General features: G+C 39.1%; 2 protein-coding genes across 2 annotated transcripts; one reads left to right on the top strand and one right to left on the bottom strand.

The window, feature by feature from the left end:
- The first annotated feature begins 684 nt into the window (after window positions 1–684).
- LOC112044314 (39S ribosomal protein L37, mitochondrial) lies at window positions 685–3,900 on the top strand. The gene is made up of 5 exons (XM_024080126.2): window positions 685–981; window positions 1,372–1,719; window positions 2,189–2,478; window positions 2,920–3,089; window positions 3,606–3,900. The coding sequence occupies exons 1-5, from the start codon at window positions 803–805 to the stop codon at window positions 3,852–3,854; spliced, it is 1,236 nt and encodes a 411-aa protein (XP_023935894.2). The 5' UTR covers window positions 685–802; the 3' UTR covers window positions 3,855–3,900.
- LOC112044313 (E3 ubiquitin-protein ligase synoviolin) lies at window positions 3,106–19,495 on the bottom strand. The gene is made up of 11 exons (XM_024080125.2): window positions 19,178–19,495; window positions 18,898–18,990; window positions 17,796–17,948; window positions 17,166–17,360; window positions 14,684–14,868; window positions 13,842–13,984; window positions 12,019–12,267; window positions 11,000–11,124; window positions 7,560–7,678; window positions 7,231–7,383; window positions 3,106–4,197 (listed from the first exon to the last, which is right to left on the bottom strand). Exons 1-11 carry the CDS (start codon window positions 19,310–19,312, stop codon window positions 4,119–4,121), a joined length of 1,629 nt encoding a protein of 542 aa, XP_023935893.2. The 5' UTR covers window positions 19,313–19,495; the 3' UTR covers window positions 3,106–4,118.
- Window positions 19,496–19,623: the final 128 nt, after the last annotated feature.

Raw genomic sequence — 19,623 nt, 5'->3', positions numbered from 1 at the left:
CTGGTTTACTAAAAGTAGATTCCAATACAAAGAGCTGACAAGCAACACCGTAGATGGTCTTGTAGACTAAACATTATTGAGGTAGGTACTAAGAGACTTCTTAATTCTCTGTGTGTGTGAACTCTGCCAAACTGCATTGGGCTAGCGTGGTGGAATATTAGCCTAACCCCTTTCATTCTGAGAGGAGACTCGAGCTCAGCAGTGAGACGAATATGGGTCGATAATGATGAGATACTACCTACCTACTTACCTATAATATGAATTCTTATAACAAAAATAATTATTATTTACACATACTCCTGTCTCCTTCCATGTATGTATGTTTAGATATAAAAAGTACTCTGTGGTTTAGACTGTACAGGCGTGTACGGTGACTTCATCAATTTCGCAGAAGAAAGACTCACTACGACCCATCTCAAGAGGTAGGTTTGAAACTTAGAATTGTTACACCGCTCGCTAGCAAGGGGAACGTTAAAAACTACAGATATGAGCGTTATCTTTTTTAAGAGACCTAAGTGGAACGTAGCCAACAAACAAACAAAAAATCCACAAATCTGTGTTTTATGTGTATTTGTGTCATTATTTTTGCTCAAAAAGATTAGAGTCGGAAGCTATACAACCAGTTCTAAAAAAAATTTAATTTTGACAATGTCAACTTCAACTGTCAAACTCAAAGTCAAAATTCATTCAAATCAAACCAAAAAAGTTTGATTTGGTTGTTCATAAATTTTGCATCTTAAAATTTGAATTAGCTATATTGTTGAATTGGTTATCCTGATTATTTTAGTAAACGTACGGTAAAATGAAACTATCGAAAGTCTTGTGTCGTCAACACGTAGGGTTTATGTTTAAAAGACATTGGTTGATACAAGGCAAACGCGTGCCGATTGATTTGGGGATGGAAGAAAGTTTAAAAGCGAAAGGTATTCCTGTTGAGGACGCTCTGGAGTTCGTGAAGGAGAAACCCGAACCTCGGGAGAGGTACCTTTTCATAGTCAGATTTATTATAACCATAAATTTCTTAGCACCACTATTATGTAGTCTACATGATTTCTATATTGTAGACAGTTTCCTTTATAAGGGTATTTATTAGTAATTATAATCAGTCTTTTTATGGCCCACTATAACTATAATGCCAGAGCTAGTAAGTGGATTTTGAGGTTAGGTCATCTATGTTACTCTGACTTACATCTGATTTGATGTTAGATTGCTTCATCACTTTCCATTAGGTGAGATTGTAGTCTAGGGCAAACTTGTAGAGAATAAAAAAACCTTGGTTTTCAAGGTGTTTTTTTTCCCTTTACGCTGTAGAATGTTGATTTGATTGTAGTTTTTTTTTAAATAACTATACCACATTACCAATTTTTGCAGACTTGAAATCATAGGGCCGCATGAACCAATCAAGCCTCTAGATGAAAACCATCCAGATTACAAAGAAAAACCATGTTTGACACTTAAAAATAGCAGTGTACTCTTAGAAGGCGTATCACAAGCTCAAGTGTTGACAAAAACAATAATAGCAGAAGGAAGGCTACCTCACAAGATTGAAGAGTTAGCGGAACTCGCTGCACCTAAAGCAGTTCATGAAGGTGTAAAAAAAGCGATCTTGAGTGCAAATGTCTTTGACTGTGAACAAAAAAAGTTGCCCAAAATAAAAGACTCTGTAAGACCAGCTTTCAACTTCCCAAGAATATTAGGCATTTCTGATAGAAGAAGAAAGTAAGTTTCATGATGTACATTTCCTGATAAGCTTAGTAGTTTACAGTTCATTCATTTATAAGTAATAAATATATTAGGTTCACAATATTTACACATTCCTAACATAATAGCTTTCCTACTACTATGAAATATAGAACCTATTATTTTTAATAAAATAAAACAACAATTTAATCAAACAAATAAAACATAACATATCCTTTTTTGTGAATCCATGAGTTCAATGAGTTATTTTGTATTTTAACTAACTTCAAAAAGAAGGATGTTCTCAAGTTGACATATGTTTTTTTTTCTTTTTATGTATGTACATTGATTACTCGAAGACGCCTGAACCAATTTGAAAAATTATTTTTTGTGACATTATCTTGAAAATTTCAAAATGGCCACTGGTCAATGGTCATAGGCTACCAATATTCAGGGCTCTGTATTTAGATGGCAAGCTGTTAATATATTTACATTTTTCTTGTTACAGTGAAATTCTCACTAATAAATTAGTGCAACTTGTAGAAAAAAGCAATGATGCAGAAGTAACTCAGAACAAATATGTTGTAAACGACGTTGACTGTCAAAGTATATTTGACAAAGAAGGTGATTTGATACAGTTTCAAGATGTCTCCAATATTTTAGTCACAAGCAATAAGCCTCTGAAGCATGAACTAAATGAAAGTGACATACCTTTTATCAAAATACCAGATTTGTATCCAGTGAAACATACTGTTACCTTACCACCCGAACACTTTTATGATGACAATAGTAAATATCGTAAGTATCCATAATAATAGTATAAAAAATAATAGTACAATAATCTCCCTCATTTGTTAGCAAACATTTTAATAAAGTTCTGCCTCTCATGTGCCAGTAATTACACAGCAACCATACTTTTCAGAATTGTACCAGAACTCTAGTTGTCAAATGGTTGTAGATTTTTTTTCTGTCTTCCTGTTTAATTTGGGGGCCTGCCAGTGGGCTCTTGGCACACCCAAAATAAACAACTTTTCAGTTGTTGATATTCCTTATATTCAATAGTATCAATGTTTATGACAAATTTGACATTTGAGATCCCTCGCAATCTTCTGCCAAATTAATTGAACACCAAATAACAAAATCTTCAACATTTTGCAAAACTAGCATTACTCTCCAAACAACAAAGTTAAATGTAATAACTTCATGATAACATTTATAATCACCATATTTTATTTTCAGCCTTACGTCCAAGTGTTGCTAAAAAGCATCCGCACACCACATGGCTGCATTTCAACAAAACAGAAGTTGGCAACCTTTATGAGTCACCAGTCACTCAAACACAAATATTGGGTCGATCACTGACACATGCATTCACTGTAGCGTCAGCATATGCAAAACAAATACATGGGGTAAATAAAACATAAATTATTATATCTGGTTTAAATTTGTTTATTTTATAGGGTCAGGGCTTCCTTTTCGCCCTTATAGCAGAGGAGGATATGGAACTTAAGCCTAGTTTATACTAGTATTTTAGTAGAGTACGAACAATTTTTGAGTAAATGCAAAAATTGTTTGTACTCGACAAAAATATTAAAGTAGTATGAACTAGGCCTTCTTCTTATAACACTAATCCAATGCAGGTAACCTTTGTCAGTATCTCTATAAGATGTTAATGATCATGAACAACTCCTAAGTCGATACTCTTCACTGACAGTTTCTTGGAAGAAAAGTTCAGTTTTCCCCACCCCAGGACCTGACAACTGCACCAATGAGAAAATTATTGGAAATTCAGAAAATATGAAATCCTAATTTGACTTTCAGGTCCAATCAAATCCAGAACTTTATTGAAGTAAAACATCACTCGCCCCAGAGAGGTCAAAATCATCATTCATCAAATCATTGCATAAAAATGATCTTTGTTACAGGAGGATGTAAAGGACCTACCTGAGCCAATACATATAAACTGCATTCAAACTGATGGGCAACTCTTCCATTTTGGCGTTTTTGAACTAAATACTCTCAACGTAGATGGTACAGATGGAGTTAAAAATATTTGGTACACCAAAAATAATGTAAAATTGTACGATTCAAGCCGCTATTTAAGTGGTATGCCAGTATTAGAGAATTACAACCCTAAAGTGTATAGTTACATCAACGCTTTTTACAACTGTTGAGAATAGTATAGTACTGTAAAATTTAATAAATAGATAATAGCAAATCTTTAAGTCTTTCAATTGACTACCTAAAAACTAATGAAGTGATGAAAATGAAATATATATTTTTTTAAATGTATCCATGTATATATCCAGATATATTTACAAGAACACAAATACATTTACATTTGATTAGAATACACAATGCTTCCACATACCAAAACACTTTGTACAGATAAATTAACAAGTTAGGAAAACGGGTCACAATAGTTTGTATCAGCACATTCACTTATCCGAATGTATTTCTTTGAACTTCTGCAATCGACGTCTTCTGAGCTCTTCCGCGTCCGCGTCAGACTGATCCCTGGAACAATAACACTTGATAAGAATCAAATGATATCTAAAAAAATCAACAAATGTTGCAAACCCCTGAGATGTTTCTCATTATAAATATCATATTAAAAAAAACATCAGTGTTATTTAAAAATCATCATTATCAGCCTACTTCAATGGCCCACACTATTATAGACTACAAGCTCTTGAACAAAAATTACCTGTGAAATGAACCAATGTGAATAATGTTTAGAAGGCTGTTACTGTATCAGAAAATAACTCTGAGCACTATGCCATCTTTTCTGAGCGGTACAGATGAGTACATAGTCGTAATTCATCATTTGTACCTGAGAAATTTATTCACTCGCGTACTCACCTGTACCGCTCAGAAATTACGGCACTGTTGTCAGAGTTATTTTCTGAATATAGTAACAGCCTTCTAAGCGTTATTCAAGTTGGTTCATTTCACAGGTAATTTTTGTTCAAATGCTTGTAGTCTACTAGAAAGTATGTTACGCTCAAAGATCGAAAACGCTCAGTGAGCGGAAACAGCTCACAACGCGTTGTGATCACAGTAAAACATCCACATAGCAAAATTCGTGTTAAGGCTCTAATGAAAACGCGCACAACGCGTAGTGGCAAACGCAGAAAGACCAAATAGCGAAATCCGTGTCCTGGATGACATGCTATTCGATCTCAACGCGTTAGTTTAACCTCAAGTTAGCAGGTGTGATTGTAGTCAAGCTAAGGTGTGATTGTAGGTAACCTCAGACCAATTATAGAAGGACCTGTATCGCACTCATAGTCACGAACAAATCTGTCATTTTTTGAGGAAAACGAGCTTAGATTAGGTATATATCTTTTATTAAACTAGAGGTTTTTGGCCGTTTTTTACACAACTCAATTACACAAAAAGGTATTTTTACGGAGCTCTTTAACCGACGAACACGATTACAACTATAATAATAATAATAATAAGCCCTTTATTCTATGTTAAGAAATTACAATTATATATATACAATACATTTTGTTTTCATTTTTATTTTTTTAAAGAATATCTCTTAACATAGTGTGCCTTTCGGCATAGGCCTCCTCCAGCGACTTCCACTGCTCTCTCTCTAATGCGACCCTTCTCCAGTTTGGGCCTGCTGTGAGCTTTAAGTCATCCTCCCATCTAATGAACTGTTTACCCCGATTCCTTCTGCCATCTCTAGGGTACCATTCCGTCACCAGTCTGCTCCACTTCCCCGTAGTGTCCCTTAGCATGTGGCCTGTCCATCGCCACTTTTGCTGGTCGACACGAGTTAAAACATCGGTGACCCCAGTTTTAGTTCGAAGGTCAGTGTTTCTTACCCTATCCTTTTTCTTGTGGCCAGTCATGCTCCTCTCCATGGATCGTTGGCACCTGGCCAGTTTAGCCCTTTGAGCCATGGTGAGCGCCCAGGTTTCACAGCCGTATGTTAGGCATGGCAAGATACACGTGTTGAAGGCCTTCCTCTTAATTACCATGCTCAGTTCCTTGGATTTCATTATCTCCTTCAGGGACCAATATCTTTTCCAGCCAACGGCAATTCTCGTGCTGATTTCTTTAGTCATTTGGTCCCTGAAGGTAGCAACTTGTCCAAGGTATGTGTATTCTTGCACATACAATAATGGGTTGTTATCAATGCCGATGTTGACCTCAGTACTGTTCGTCATTAGTTTGGTCTTCTTTGTGTTCATTTTGAGTCCGATTTTAATGCTCTCTTCATGTAGATTCGAAACCATGCACCCGAGTTTGATTGGATCTTCCTCAAATAGTACGAGGTCATCTGCGAATCTGAGATGGTTAAGTTTTTTACCATTAACATTGATTCCGAAGTCTTCCCATTCTAAGTTGCGGAATACGCTTTCCAACACGGCTGAAAACAGTTTGGGGGATAAAGGGTCCCCTTGTCTGACACCTCTTTCAATTTTAAACTCATTTCCTAAGCTTTCTAGTTGGATTTTAGCTTTATTGTTGTCATAAATCATATTTATGATGTCAATGTATGCTGCGGGTACTCCTTGCTGTTCTAAACTGTCTAAGAGGGATTCATGGCTTATACTGTCGAAGGCTTTGGCGTAGTCGATAAACGCTATGTATATTTTTTTGTTATGCTCCGTGTATTTTTCGAGTATTTGTTTGACAGTGTGGATGTGATCGATTGTAGAAAATCCTTTTCTGAAGCCCGCTTGTTCCACTGGCTGTTGTTCGTCCAGAGTTTTAGTGATTCTGTCAAGTATTATCTTCGCAAATACTTTGTACACATTAGACATCAGACTGATTGGCCTGTAGTTTTCCAAGTCGTTTTTATCACCCTTTTTATGCAGTAGAATAATGTGGGATTTGGTCCATTGCTCTGGAATTTTGCATTTTATTATGATTTCGTTGAATAGTTTTGTAAGGATAGGAACCAGTTCTTCCATTGTACCCTTTAGCAACTCGTTTGCTATTCTATCCGGCCCTGGAGATCTTTCTGCTTTTTGGCTTTTTATTGACTTCTCAACCTCGCATTGTAATATTTCAGGTATTGGTTCCTCAGGGTTTACCCGCGTCGGCTCCAAAAGTGTGCCACTCTGTTTGGTCTTTGCATTGTGACTTTGTGTTTGTGTGGCATAGAGCTGGCTGTAGAAGAGCGTGGCTAGGTCCTTGATATTCTTTCTTTTCGAAGTAGTTGTTGTTTTCCTTTTAAGCCTAGGTATCCATTCCTTCCCTGATTCTCTTAGTTCTTTCAGCGCCTTTTTCACTCCTCCCGTCCTCGTTATGTGCCGTTCTAAAGTCTTAAGTCTTATTCTTTTCCTATCCTTTCGTATATTTTCCCTTATTTTTTTACTTAGATCTGTTATCTTTTTAATTGATTCCTTTCGCTGTTTGCTTGATATTACAACTATTACAACTATTTAACATCGATTCTATAGACACAGTTTTTATAATCGCATTAGATCGTTGATCATATACTTTGACAGAAAAGTAACGTCTAGCGAGGCAGGTCCTATACAATAATTGGTCTGAGTAGGTAACCTATTAATAAATGTATTGTACCTATTAGAGTCTAGCGTGGGGTCGTTAGGATCGAAGGTGTAGTCGGTGCTCGTGGACGGGCCCGCAGTTGGCTTGTAAGTGGAAGTGGTGGGCACCACGTCCGGGTCAGTCTTCACCCGCACCGGGGACGGCTCGGGGGAGGGCTCTGTCCGGCTGCAAATACAAATACAAAATAAATTAATGGCCTTTTATTTTAAACAGCGTTTGGTTACATGAGTGTTGTGTTTGATTTGTTTAGTACTTGCGGCGTTATACTGTAACAAACATCTATACAAACATTCGCGTTAACAACATTAGTAGGATGTAGAAGGTATTTTAGAATAACTCACTGTATCTCAGTTTGCGTGGCAACATTGGAGCAGTTCAACGGCAAGTTGGACACCACATTGGAGTATTGCTGCATCAGGAGCACCGACGCGTTCAGCATTGCTTGAATCTCGTGAAGAAGCTGTAACATTCGGTATATTATCAGACCACCAATCACCAATCACAAATCACCATCAATCACCAATGAAACAAAATTGAGAGACCAATGAAAATTGTTTATATTAATTTACATTACTGATCGTTCATTGTTTGATCGTCGGGATATAAATTCTCACATAAAAAAATTACACTTTATAGTTGGACATTTGAGTATTTGAATCCTTTTTAACCGGCTTCCAAACCTTTGGTACCTATGGTAGGAGCATGAGCTAGCAAACTTTCTACTTTTATAAAATGACGTAGGTCTGGGATTCACGGGTTCTTCGACTATGAGCCTACTTGAAATAGTCCACCACGCTGGCCCAATGCGGATTAGCAGACTTCACACACAAACAATTATTAAGAAAATTCTCTGGTATGCAGGTTTCCTCACCGATGTTTTTCCTTCACCGTTTGAGACACGTGATATTTACTGTTCTTAAAATGCACACAACTGAAAAGTTGGAGGTGCGTGCCCCGGACCGGATTCGAACCCACACCCACCAGAATCAGAGGCAGAGGTACTAAGGTAGAGCTCTTTGGGCCCGGTGTCCGGACAAAGCGCTTACGTCATGGCGACGCGTACCTTCGCACCATCCGGCGACCGGGCGCCGACACCCCAATCGACTTAAAACCTTATTTAGAACGTAATAGAGACTACTTTAGCATGAACAAGCTCATTGAGTTACAACCTTTGTTAAATATCCAGTGGATTTGAATGAAGAACACGATCAATCTTGTTCATTATTTGAATTCAATTACCTCATCCGTAATTGTCGCAGACTAAAAAATACCCACTGGCAGTATTTATTACTTAAATTCTTTAAAACACTGGGGAATCGCTATATAGCTGGAGGCGATTGGAACGCCAAGCACGCTTTCTGGGGCTCCCGCTGTACACTTCCACGGGGAAGAGAGTTAAAAAAAAGTATTGACAATAACAACTTACTTACAATATCGACTGGTGAACCGACTTACTGGCCTTCGGACATTAATAAAATACCTGATCTTCTAGACTTCTTTGTTACCAAAAATGTTTCTCATCTCTATACTAACATTCAGTCAAGTCTAGACGGGTCCTCTGATCATACACCTATAATTTTAGAACTTAGTAGGACGACCATACTTCTTAATGACAACAATGACTATCTCTATAATCACAAGACAGACTGGTACTCATTTCGAGACTTCATAACTGAAACTATTGACATGAAAGTCCCTCTCAAGAGCGAAGAGGACATTGACATGGCCACAATATACATAACAAACTTGATCCAAGTTGCAGCATGGAAGAATACTCCCCATTTAAGCCCTAAAAAGATGGGCATTTTGCTTCCATCAGATATCAAGTTAAAAATTGAAGACAAAAGGCGGCTCAGACGTAATTGGCATAACTCACGCCGCCTAGATGACAAAGCTAACTTTAATCGCGCCGTGAAAGAGCTAAAAGCTATACTCGGAGATTCATCAAACAACCTAATTAAGGAAAATCTGGAATTACTGTCACCGACAGGACGAGGAGACAGATCGCTATGGAAGGCCACTAAATATCTTAATCAACCCCAGCCTCACTATCCACCCATCAGAACTGGCGTAACTTGGGCTCGACGTGACATTGAAAAAGCAGAGGCTTTCGCGGCATACCTTGAAACTGTATTCCAGCCTAATCCTGGTGTGGATGATCCTGAAATTGAGGATATACTTCAGCAAGATCTCCAAATGTGCCTACCGCTCAAGCCAACATCTCCTAAAGAGATAAGTAAAGTGATTTTATCGCTAGACTCAAAAAAGGCTCCTGGATTTGACCTGATTACTCCTCTCCTCCTCAAAGAACTTCCTAAAAAGTGTCTTGTATATCTGGCTAACCTCTTTAACCGCATTTTCCAATTAAACTACTTTCCTGATATCTGGAAGGTGTCTCAGATCACAATGATACACAAACCAGGGAAACCTCTGGAAGAAGTTAGCTCTTATCGCCCCATTAGCCTTACTCCCGTCCTGTCAAAGGTCTGGGAAATAATTTTCCTAGCGAGAATGGAAGAAGCCCTAAAAGAAAATGAGACTATTCCTGCTCACCAGTTCGGCTTTCGTAAACAACACTCGACTGTCGAACAAGTCCACAGGGTGTACCACACAATCCGCCAATGCCTTGAAAAGAAGGAATATTGTTCTGCTGCATTTCTGGATGTCCAACAGGCCTTTGATAGAGTGTGGCACAAAGGGCTCTTGGTAAAAATCAAAAAACTCCTACCACATTCTATGTTCCTGTTACTTGCATCTTATCTTAAAAACAGAATATTCCAAGTTAAACAGCGCGACGCTAGATCCAGTTTCTGTACCTACAAAGCAGGTGTACCCCAAGGCTCAGTTCTTAGCCCAGTCCTTTACAACATATTTACATGTGACTTACCACAATCACCTGATGTCACCATTGCAACATATGCTGATGACGCAGCTTTCCTGTCTTGCGATAAAGATGCAAATCGTGCTAGTTCAAACCTACAAAATCAACTTGATGCAACCCACCTGTGGCTTTCTAAATGGCGAATTGTAGCGAGTGCTTCAAAATCCCATCACATCACCTTTGCACTTCGAAAAGGGGATTGCCCTCCTGTTAAGCTAGGAAACGAAGACCTGCCGCCAACAACATGTGTTAGGTACTTGGGCTTCCATCTGGATCGACGATTGACATGGAAATATCATATTGACAATAAAAGAAAAGAGCTCAACACAAGGTTTAGAAATCTGCTCTGGTTACTTGGCAGACAGTCTACACTGAGACTTAACAACAAATTGCTCATTTACTGTGCAGTCTTGAAACCTATCTGGCTTTACGGGATTCAGCTGTGGGGCACCTGCAGTAAATCCAACGCAATGCGTATCCAACGGATCCAAAATAATATATTAAGGACTATTACTGATGCCCCTTGGTTTACTCGCAACGATGAAATCCACCAATATCTGGAAATGCCAACTATCTTTGAGGAAATCAAAAACAACTGTAGAAAACATAAAGAAAGGCTGACCCGACATCCCAATCGCCTCGCTAACTCACTGGTGGTAGCGCCGCGAATCAAGCGCCTGAAGCGAGCTGACGTGCTCGATGAGTAGTTGATGGCAGAGCTCTGGCTCTCCTGTCAGAAACCGTCCTTTAGTCACAGAACTCACCTGCTTATAGTTTAACGACTGATCGCAGATATCAAGAAAAGAAAAAAAAAAAAAAAAAACTGGCAATATTTGTGTAACGTCTTTTTTTTTAATTGACTGGCTAAGACGCCTTACACAATCAGAAAAAAAAAGTAACCTGTAGCCGTGCTTCAATGTGCCTCCTCTCGGTGCCCTCCAAGCGCTGCAGCTCCTCCACGGAGAGCGTGGCGAGCGAGGCGGGGCGCGGCGGCGGCGGCGGCGGCATGCCCCAGCCCATCATCGCTATAGCAACAAAAATCATACAGTCCACGTGTTCAAACGAATAGCATTTTATTATCAACCTGTTTGACGGCCTCCGTGGCGCAGTGGTGTGCGCAGTGGACTTGCAAGACGGAGGTCCTGGGTTCGATCCCCGGCTGGGCTGATTGAGGTTTTCTTAATTTGTCCAGGTCTGACTGGTGGGGAGGCTTCGGCCGTGGCTAGTTACTACCCTACCGACAAAATGACGTACCGCCAAGCGATTTAGCGTTCCGGTACGATGTTGTGTAGAAACAGAAAGGAGTGTGGATTTTCATCCTCCTCCTAACAAGTTAGCCCGCTTCCATCTTAGACTGCATCATCACTTACCATCAGGTGAGATTGTAGTCAAGGGCTAACTTGTACAGAATAAAAAAAAATCTGTTTTGAAAGACTCAATAGGCCTCACTAGTGATGCAAAACCAAGGACCGATATAATAACCTTAAATTCAATCCCAGGTTACTATACAACGCTACATGTCAGTCAGTTATGTGTAGGGCTCGAAACAACATACTGGACAGTAATTTGATCGCTGCTCAGAAATTTTTATTTCCTGGTAACCAGAATCAAGAATTTTCGTAAATAAAAAAGTTAATCGTCTCATCGAGTTGAAGCTACTCACGAAAAATTAACTTGATAGTAATCAGTTATAAAAAATATTCTACGGGTTCCGGACTATAACTTTTATTAATTGTTTTCGATATATTACTTCCCAATTTTTCTTCTACGCGAAATTAATATTGTCTTTATTAAATTTGATATCAGTCAACTACACTATGATTATTATAAATAACGTTAAGCAGGTAAGTCTAACCGGGTCTACTGGCGTTAGAACCACAGGTGGAAAAACGTCTGTTCATGAATATAAATACACTTACGAGGTGGCGGCATGTTAGGGAAGGGCGGCGGCACAGGTGCAGTAGGGGGCGGCGGCGCGGGTGCGTTCGCGTTGGGCGCATTGGCGTGCGGTGCGTTCGCGTGCGGCGCTGGTGCGTTGGCGTTGGCCTGCTCGGGCGCTGGCGCACGCAGCACGTTGAGGCGGCACGTGGGGCACGTCTGCTGGCGTTGGAACCACAGGCGGAGGCACGCCGCGTGGAATATGTGGTTGCACGGCAGTTTCTTGGCACCTGGCAAAATCGGTCGTAAAACTTTATCGCGATGTTTTGTTTAATGTAAATCCTATCAATGAATTATTTAGCTTGGCCATCTAACATTCTATTCCTTTTTTAAGGAAAGTGTGTCATTTAATTTTTATTTATTTCATCTTCTCATGACTGTGTTGTTTGGAAGTGCCTACAAAAGACCTATGTCCTGCAGTGGATGTCCATCGGCTGATGTGATGTTGATGATGAAGATGATGAGAAGGATGTTGTGATGATGATAAGGAATGGTAATCACCGCTGTGCATCTCCTCGCGGCAGATGATGCACTCGTTGTCGGCGGCGGCCAGCTCGTCGGCGGTCGCGTCCGGGTACAGCGTGTTCATGTTGCGGATGATGTGATGATGATGATAAGGAATGGTAATCACCGCTGTGCATCTCCTCGCGGCAGATGATGCACTCGTTGTCGGCGGCGGCCAGCTCGTCGGCGGTCGCGTCCGGGTACAGCGTGTTCATGTTGCGGATGATGTGATGATGATGATAAGGAATGGTAATCACCGCTGTGCATCTCCTCGCGGCAGATGATGCACTCGTTGTCGGCGGCGGCCAGCTCGTCGGCGGTCGCGTCCGGGTACAGCGTGTTCATGTTGCGGATGATGTGATGATGATGATAAGGAATGGTAATCACCGCTGTGCATCTCCTCGCGGCAGATGATGCACTCGTTGTCGGCGGCGGCCAGCTCGTCGGCGGTCGCGTCCGGGTACAGCGTGTTCATGTTGCGGATGATGTGATGATGATGATAAGGAATGGTAATCACCGCTGTGCATCTCCTCGCGGCAGATGATGCACTCGTTGTCGGCGGCGGCCAGCTCGTCGGCGGTCGCGTCCGGGTACAGCGTGTTCATGTTGCGGATGATGTGATGATGATGATAAGGAATGGTAATCACCGCTGTGCATCTCCTCGCGGCAGATGATGCACTCGTTGTCGGCGGCGGCCAGCTCGTCGGCGGTCGCGTCCGGGTACAGCGTGTTCATGTTGCGGATGATGTGATGATGATGATGATAAGGAATGGTAATCACCGCTGTGCATCTCCTCGCGGCAGATGATGCACTCGTTGTCGGCGGCGGCCAGCTCGTCGGCGGTCGCGTCCGGGTACAGCGTGTTCATGTTGCGGATGATGTGATGATGATGATAAGGAATGGTAATCACCGCTGTGCATCTCCTCGCGGCAGATGATGCACTCGTTGTCGGCGGCGGCCAGCTCGTCGGCGGTCGCGTCCGGGTACAGCGTGTTCATGTTGCGGATGATGTGATGATGATGATAAGGAATGGTAATCACCGCTGTGCATCTCCTCGCGGCAGATGATGCACTCGTTGTCGGCGGCGGCCAGCTCGTCGGCGGTCGCGTCCGGGTACAGCGTGTTCATGTTGCGGATGATGTGATGATGATGATAAGGAATGGTAATCACCGCTGTGCATCTCCTCGCGGCAGATGATGCACTCGTTGTCGGCGGCGGCCAGCTCGTCGGCGGTCGCGTCCGGGTACAGCGTGTTCATGTTGCGGATGATGTGATGATGATGATAAGGAATGGTAATCACCGCTGTGCATCTCCTCGCGGCAGATGATGCACTCGTTGTCGGCGGCGGCCAGCTCGTCGGCGGTCGCGTCCGGGTACAGCGTGTTCATGTTGCGGATGGCGCGCCGCGACAGCACCACGTCGTTGTACGCCTTCTTGAAGCTCCTGCGGGAATCACAATTAATCATAAACATTACTGACACCCAATAACTTAGACAACACATTGGCATAGAAACGATGCAAGCAGATGAAGATCAACGTTTTAACCGCCGTTATTGGTCGACAATATGTATCTCTTCAAGAGATGTGTCTTTGAAGCTTGTTAAGCATTAAGAGCGCGCAGCGCGTCGGTACGATATGGATAAAATTCGAAGCGCAAACGAGACGCCGAATTATGAGTGAGTGAGTGCCGTGAGTGAAAAGCACGGAGCGATTGACGCGCCACGCAAATTTTATGACGTGAGCGCCAAAACCATTTTTACCTAATTGCAAGTAAATTAAACAACATAACGAAAAACAAAATGGCCATGTTCAAGATATATATACCTAATTTTCTATACAAAACAAAAATTTAAGAAAATAAGTTTGCTTTTCCTGAGATTGAAAGCAATATGTGAGCAAAACATGTATTTTTCAAAAAAATAAACTATAGAGAAAAGTTTTACGAATTGTGTATTTTGTATAGTCATAACGAAGCTAACACTTTGAAATATCATTTACTCAAATATCAGGCTCCTAACTTTTCCAGAATCTGAGCTCCAGAACCATTTGTAACCACCAAATTACATATTGCACACTCTTAAGTAATCAATCTATACAAGTGCTCCCAGGTGCAGCCAATGGTATATCCATACAAGTGCTCACCTCATGGTCTCGTACATGGGGCGGAAGGCGAAGAGCGGCAGCGTGTAGATGCGCACCATGACCGCCACGAAGCCGACGTACAGCAGCACCTTGAGGAAGTTGATGGCCAGCTCCGTGTACAGCAGCACCGCCGCCTTGCTCTCCCACGGCGCCTCCCAGCGGGAGTCGATGGCGTGGAGGACATACTGCCAATATCATCATCATCATTATCAACCCTTATTCGGCTCACTGCTGAGCTCGAGTCTCCTTTCAGAATGAGAGTGGTTAGGCCAATAGTCCACCACGTTTGCCCAATGCGGATTGGCAGACTTCACACACGCAGAGAATTAAGAAAATTCTCTGATATGCCGATTTCCTCACGATGTTTATCCTTCACCGTTTTGAGACACGTGATATTTAATTTCTTAAAATGCAAACAACTGAAAAATGTTGCACGCCCCGGACCGAATTCTAAATTGGTGGCCGATTCCGGAGGGTGTGGTTTCGATATAGCCCAGTGGATATGAATCCACTGGGCAATAAAGCTTCTGCCAATATACTCATCATTAACCTACCACTGCTTCCTAATCTATACAAATTCTCTAAGCCCTCTACAGTCTACCGCGTCTGTTCGAGAAAAACTGAAATATTACTGAACGGATTTACATGCGGTTTTGACTAATAGATAAGAATGATTCATAAGGAACGTTTAGGTATATAATCTGTAAAAGTTTTGAATAAATTGGTTGGAATAAGATGATAATTGTTGGAAGAGTCAGAAACAATCTCTTTCTCTTTTTTATTTCTCTTTTAGAGATTTAAATTTCTAAGTTAAAAAAAATCAAAGTTCAGAATCCTAAAAAGTCCGCGATGGCACTTTCTTAGGATAGATATACTATACCCATTGTATCTTCTAAAAAAATGGTCACGTAGAATTAAAGTTTACACCGATTTTCACGGACGAAGTCGCGGGCCTAGTAGAACATATTTTAAACATTCAAAACACTGACATTTTAGGACGCTACGCAACCAAGTTTTGTTACGTCATAAATGTCAACAGAGTACACTTTTCTAAATACACAATGAAGTTAATTAAATTGTACCCTGTGTCAGTATTACTATTCACTAAATTAAAATGTTATCAAGGTAAAGGTTTACTACACTGATGTTAGTGAATTACCCTTGACATTTAATTCTTAACAACAATAACACTTACAAATTGTGAATACTTTTGAAATTTATTATTTACACTTGCAAGAAAGTTCTGAACCAACTGAGCTGAACTGAACTGACGTTTGTACACTAATGTGTAAGCAGTGATCCTTACGTCAGAAGCAGGCAGAGTGTGAGATTTTCAAATGTTTATTTATTTTATAGTATAATATTATCTTCTTTTTTTGTTTTTAAAATCAAGCAACTGTTGAGTTTCCTGCCGGCAGAACCTGCCTTCTGAAGCGGTAGTAGAATCTTTACAAATAGTCAACTGACTGTGTAATAGTGCTTGTAAACTGAGCCTACTTGAAATAAATTAATTTAAATTTTTTTTAATCTACCTAAAGAGCGCCATTCACATGGATGGAGTAATAGATATAGTATCTATCTGCTAGCTAGTAGTAGTAACTATCTGCTAGCTCCGTCCATGTGAAATAAGATGCCAAAAATAGTAAAAGGTTTTTTTACAACCAGAGGTGTGCACTTCATGAATGTAAAAATGCTTTGCCTACCCTAAACACTCAGTACAAGCATGTATTGTAAGAACTTTATTTTTGTATTTGTTCATGTATTCTGCCTACCCTATTTAAAACCTCAAACCCGCCACTGTTTACAATACTATAAATATCAAGACATGAACATGTTAAATTGATTGATCTCGTATAATTTTTTGTACAGCCTACATGGCTGTACAAGAAAAAAAAAGACTAAATACAACAAATAATGTAAAAAATATTAGTCTTCTTTGCTTTTATAGAACCCATTGTTAAAGTAACACCTATTCTAATCAATGATTCAAAAGATTATATAAATACAAAGAATAGATAATTAAGCAACATAAAAAATCAAGTTATATAATATTTCTAGTATTATAATTATTAATTTACTTGTTTATTAGCAAATGCTTGTATTTATTCAATTTGTAATTAGGTTGGATATGCAACATCATTAACAAAATTGATTAAGAAATACAAGAAACCAATAAATGAACAACACATTTCACTTTGTTCAAAGTAAAATTTCATTTACTTGACATATACTATTGATTGATTATTTTGAAGGCAAGCAAATATATCACTTCTGTTTTTCAGAAATCCCACAGGAACTATAGTTTTTTCTGGGTTCTATGGGCCTATGTTTTGTGCTAATGTCACATTTATCACTGCACCAAAACTCATCTAAATTGGTTCAGCAGGTGACACGCTTATTTTTTCATTTATAATTTTAAGTAATGGATCATTAAATACACAAATAAGTACAATGATAATTATTAAGTTTCTTTTGCACTTACCTTGATCAAAATATTGACAATCATTATAATCAATATGCTGTATTCAAATCCAAACACCAATTGGACAGATGGGCCTTTGGTTGCAGTGAACAAGTATGCATGGTGGATGAAGTACATATCCGACTGTGCCAATAGAGTCAAGAGACTTAGAATCCTCACATGGAACAACAACCCAATCACAGGGCTCCTTTCCATCTGAAAAACAGTTCACAATATAAATAAATTAAACAAGAAACCCAAATGATACATAGGCACCTGTATCAACAATATACAAGTTTTGTTTTGAACAATGTTTTAAATAAGGCTGAGAATATATAGAAAGTGTAAAAATTTAAATAGTATATATCATATGTAATGTGTAATTTTGTATGGGAACATTAGATTTATTAGATGGCAAGAGGTTTATTGAGTAGGTATTGATGAGTTATAAAATTGAGGAATATATTTTTCATCATGGGAAGTCATCAACAGACATTGTTGACAATAGAGCTTGCATGAACCAGTGTTTCATACATGAGTGTCCACCATAAACTGTGCCTGATAAAGTAGGTAAAATAGCTGAACTAGGTTATATTGACTTAGTTTTTAAGGCTATACATAGTTAAATAATAAACATACTTTTAAACTTACATAATCAACCCTGTCTTCAGCGAGCCAATGGAATGCCTTTAGAAACAGCAGAAGAGTGAACAGAGCAATAAACTTCGGATTGAAATCATCTCTGAAAACTGTAAATGCCAGACATGTTTCTGTGATGGCATACCAAGATCTCTCTATTAGATGCTGCAAAAGAAGGAAACAATTCATTCACATCTAGCAAATGCTTCTACTGTGCAGATTTGCACCTTTGAATAAGAATCTATACTAATATTATAAATGCAAAAGTAAGTCTGTCTGTCTGTTACCTTTTCACACCTAAAAAGCTGGACCAATCAAAATTAATTTTGGTGTAATAGTAAATGGGACCTTGGACCAAAACATAGGGAGGGTACTTTTTGACTCTAAAATAAAAATAGAAGTGGGTGAAATAGGGGTTGAAAATTTGTATGGAAAGTTCTTCAATTTATGAGTTACAGTTTTAAAAAATTTTTTATAAAATTACAAAATATTACATAATTCAAGAATTTTTTAAATTCTTCCCCTAAACTCGTGAAATAGGGGAGTTTGAAAGTTTACATTGATTTCCATGTGGATGAAGTTGCGGCGTCCACTAGCATTATCATAAAATTATTAAATTATTGTTATGTATTGAAGGTTTTAGATAAACATTCTGATAGTATTAATAATAGTTATAAGTGTTTGAAATTTGCATGTTCTTTTGTGGTGAATTGTATGCTTCAACATTTTCTATAAAGATCTATATTTAGAATTTGCATATAGAGGATGCCTATGAGTTTGTTCACATAAAAATCAGTTATACAAATCCAGCAGGGTTACATGAATCTTTTAGGTATATTACAGCATAGGCCATTCAGTACTTTTTGCGTGAAAGAGTAAAAACGTAGAACTTTTGCACTTATAATATTAGTAGGAAAACACCTTAACAAGCACAAGTTTACTATATTATTTTACGGTAATCTGATAGCTGGAGTTTTAGGTCAATCAGCTAATAGGATTTTACGTAAGTAAATAATAAAATAAATGTATCATAGAACAAAGAAGATCTAAAAAGGTGCATCTCATTGAAAGACAGAACAACATAGTGAAGAACAACAATAATACAATTATTTACCTCAAACTCAGCTGGCCGAAGTTGACCAAAGAAGATTTTCCTGAGAATTTTTCCCATCAATAGTACCAATATAAAGGCTTGTAAGTACATTACCTGAAATTACAAACATGATGCTGTATTATGTTAATAATAAATCCATCTTTTATCTTATAAGTAATGTATAAGACTGATATAGGAATTCAATCGAAATGCATCAAAATAAAAGACATTTCGACACAATTACAAGGTCGAGAGAAAAGTTGTAGCTGATACAAATAAAACGTTAACTTGTAGTACTTACAGCCATACTAGGATTGGAATTAGTTAAATATACTACGGATGGGTAAAACTGTTTCTTCTGATAATAGGCATTGCCTATCACCACAGAAGTGAGCGCAACGGTGATAACAGTCGCTACAACAGCCTTCATTTTCATTGGAATTAAATTCACTTAACACGTTAACACATTAAAATTTGCACATATATTACTGCGCGACTTTTCTAGGCGTTCCGAAATCGCATTATTGTCAACAATTACATTTTCAAAACATCATTTCGTATCACTGTGCAGTTGGAGCAAAAAAAACTAATTTTGACGTGTTCAATGTTCATTTGTGTTCACAGATATTTTGAATTTTAGCCTAATGTCAGAATTTTCTACGAATGTTTGGGAAAACGGAACACAAAAATAAAAACCGGAGTCAAAGAGTAACATCCCAACCTAGCCGTTTGTGATCCCGACCACAA

The sequence above is a fragment of the Bicyclus anynana genome, chromosome 21 (assembly GCF_947172395.1).
Source record: "Bicyclus anynana chromosome 21, ilBicAnyn1.1, whole genome shotgun sequence".
In the NCBI taxonomy this organism is placed as follows: Eukaryota; Metazoa; Arthropoda; class Insecta; order Lepidoptera; family Nymphalidae; genus Bicyclus; species Bicyclus anynana.
This window is presented reverse-complemented; position numbering and strand designations above follow the sequence as displayed.

Bases quoted from the DNA above. Each gene is read 5' to 3' on its own strand.
- LOC112044314 (XM_024080126.2), top strand. From the start codon at position 803: ATGAAACTATCGAAAGTCTTGTGTCGTCAACACGTAGGGTTTATGTTT. The intron at 982-1,371 runs GTACCTTTTCAT...CAATTTTTGCAG, and splicing joins AAACCCGAACCTCGGGAGAG to ACTTGAAATCATAGGGCCGC. The intron at 2,479-2,919 runs GTAAGTATCCAT...TTTTATTTTCAG, and splicing joins TGATGACAATAGTAAATATC to CCTTACGTCCAAGTGTTGCT.
- LOC112044313 (XM_024080125.2), bottom strand. From the start codon at position 19,312: ATGAAAATGAAGGCTGTTGTAGCGACTGTTATCACCGTTGCGCTCACT. The intron at 7,679-10,999 runs GTTACTTTTTTT...CGAATGTTACAG, and splicing joins ACATTGAAGCACGGCTACAG to CTTCTTCACGAGATTCAAGC. The intron at 4,198-7,230 runs GTACAATACATT...TTATTGTTCCAG, and splicing joins CCCACGCTAGACTCTAATAG to GGATCAGTCTGACGCGGACG.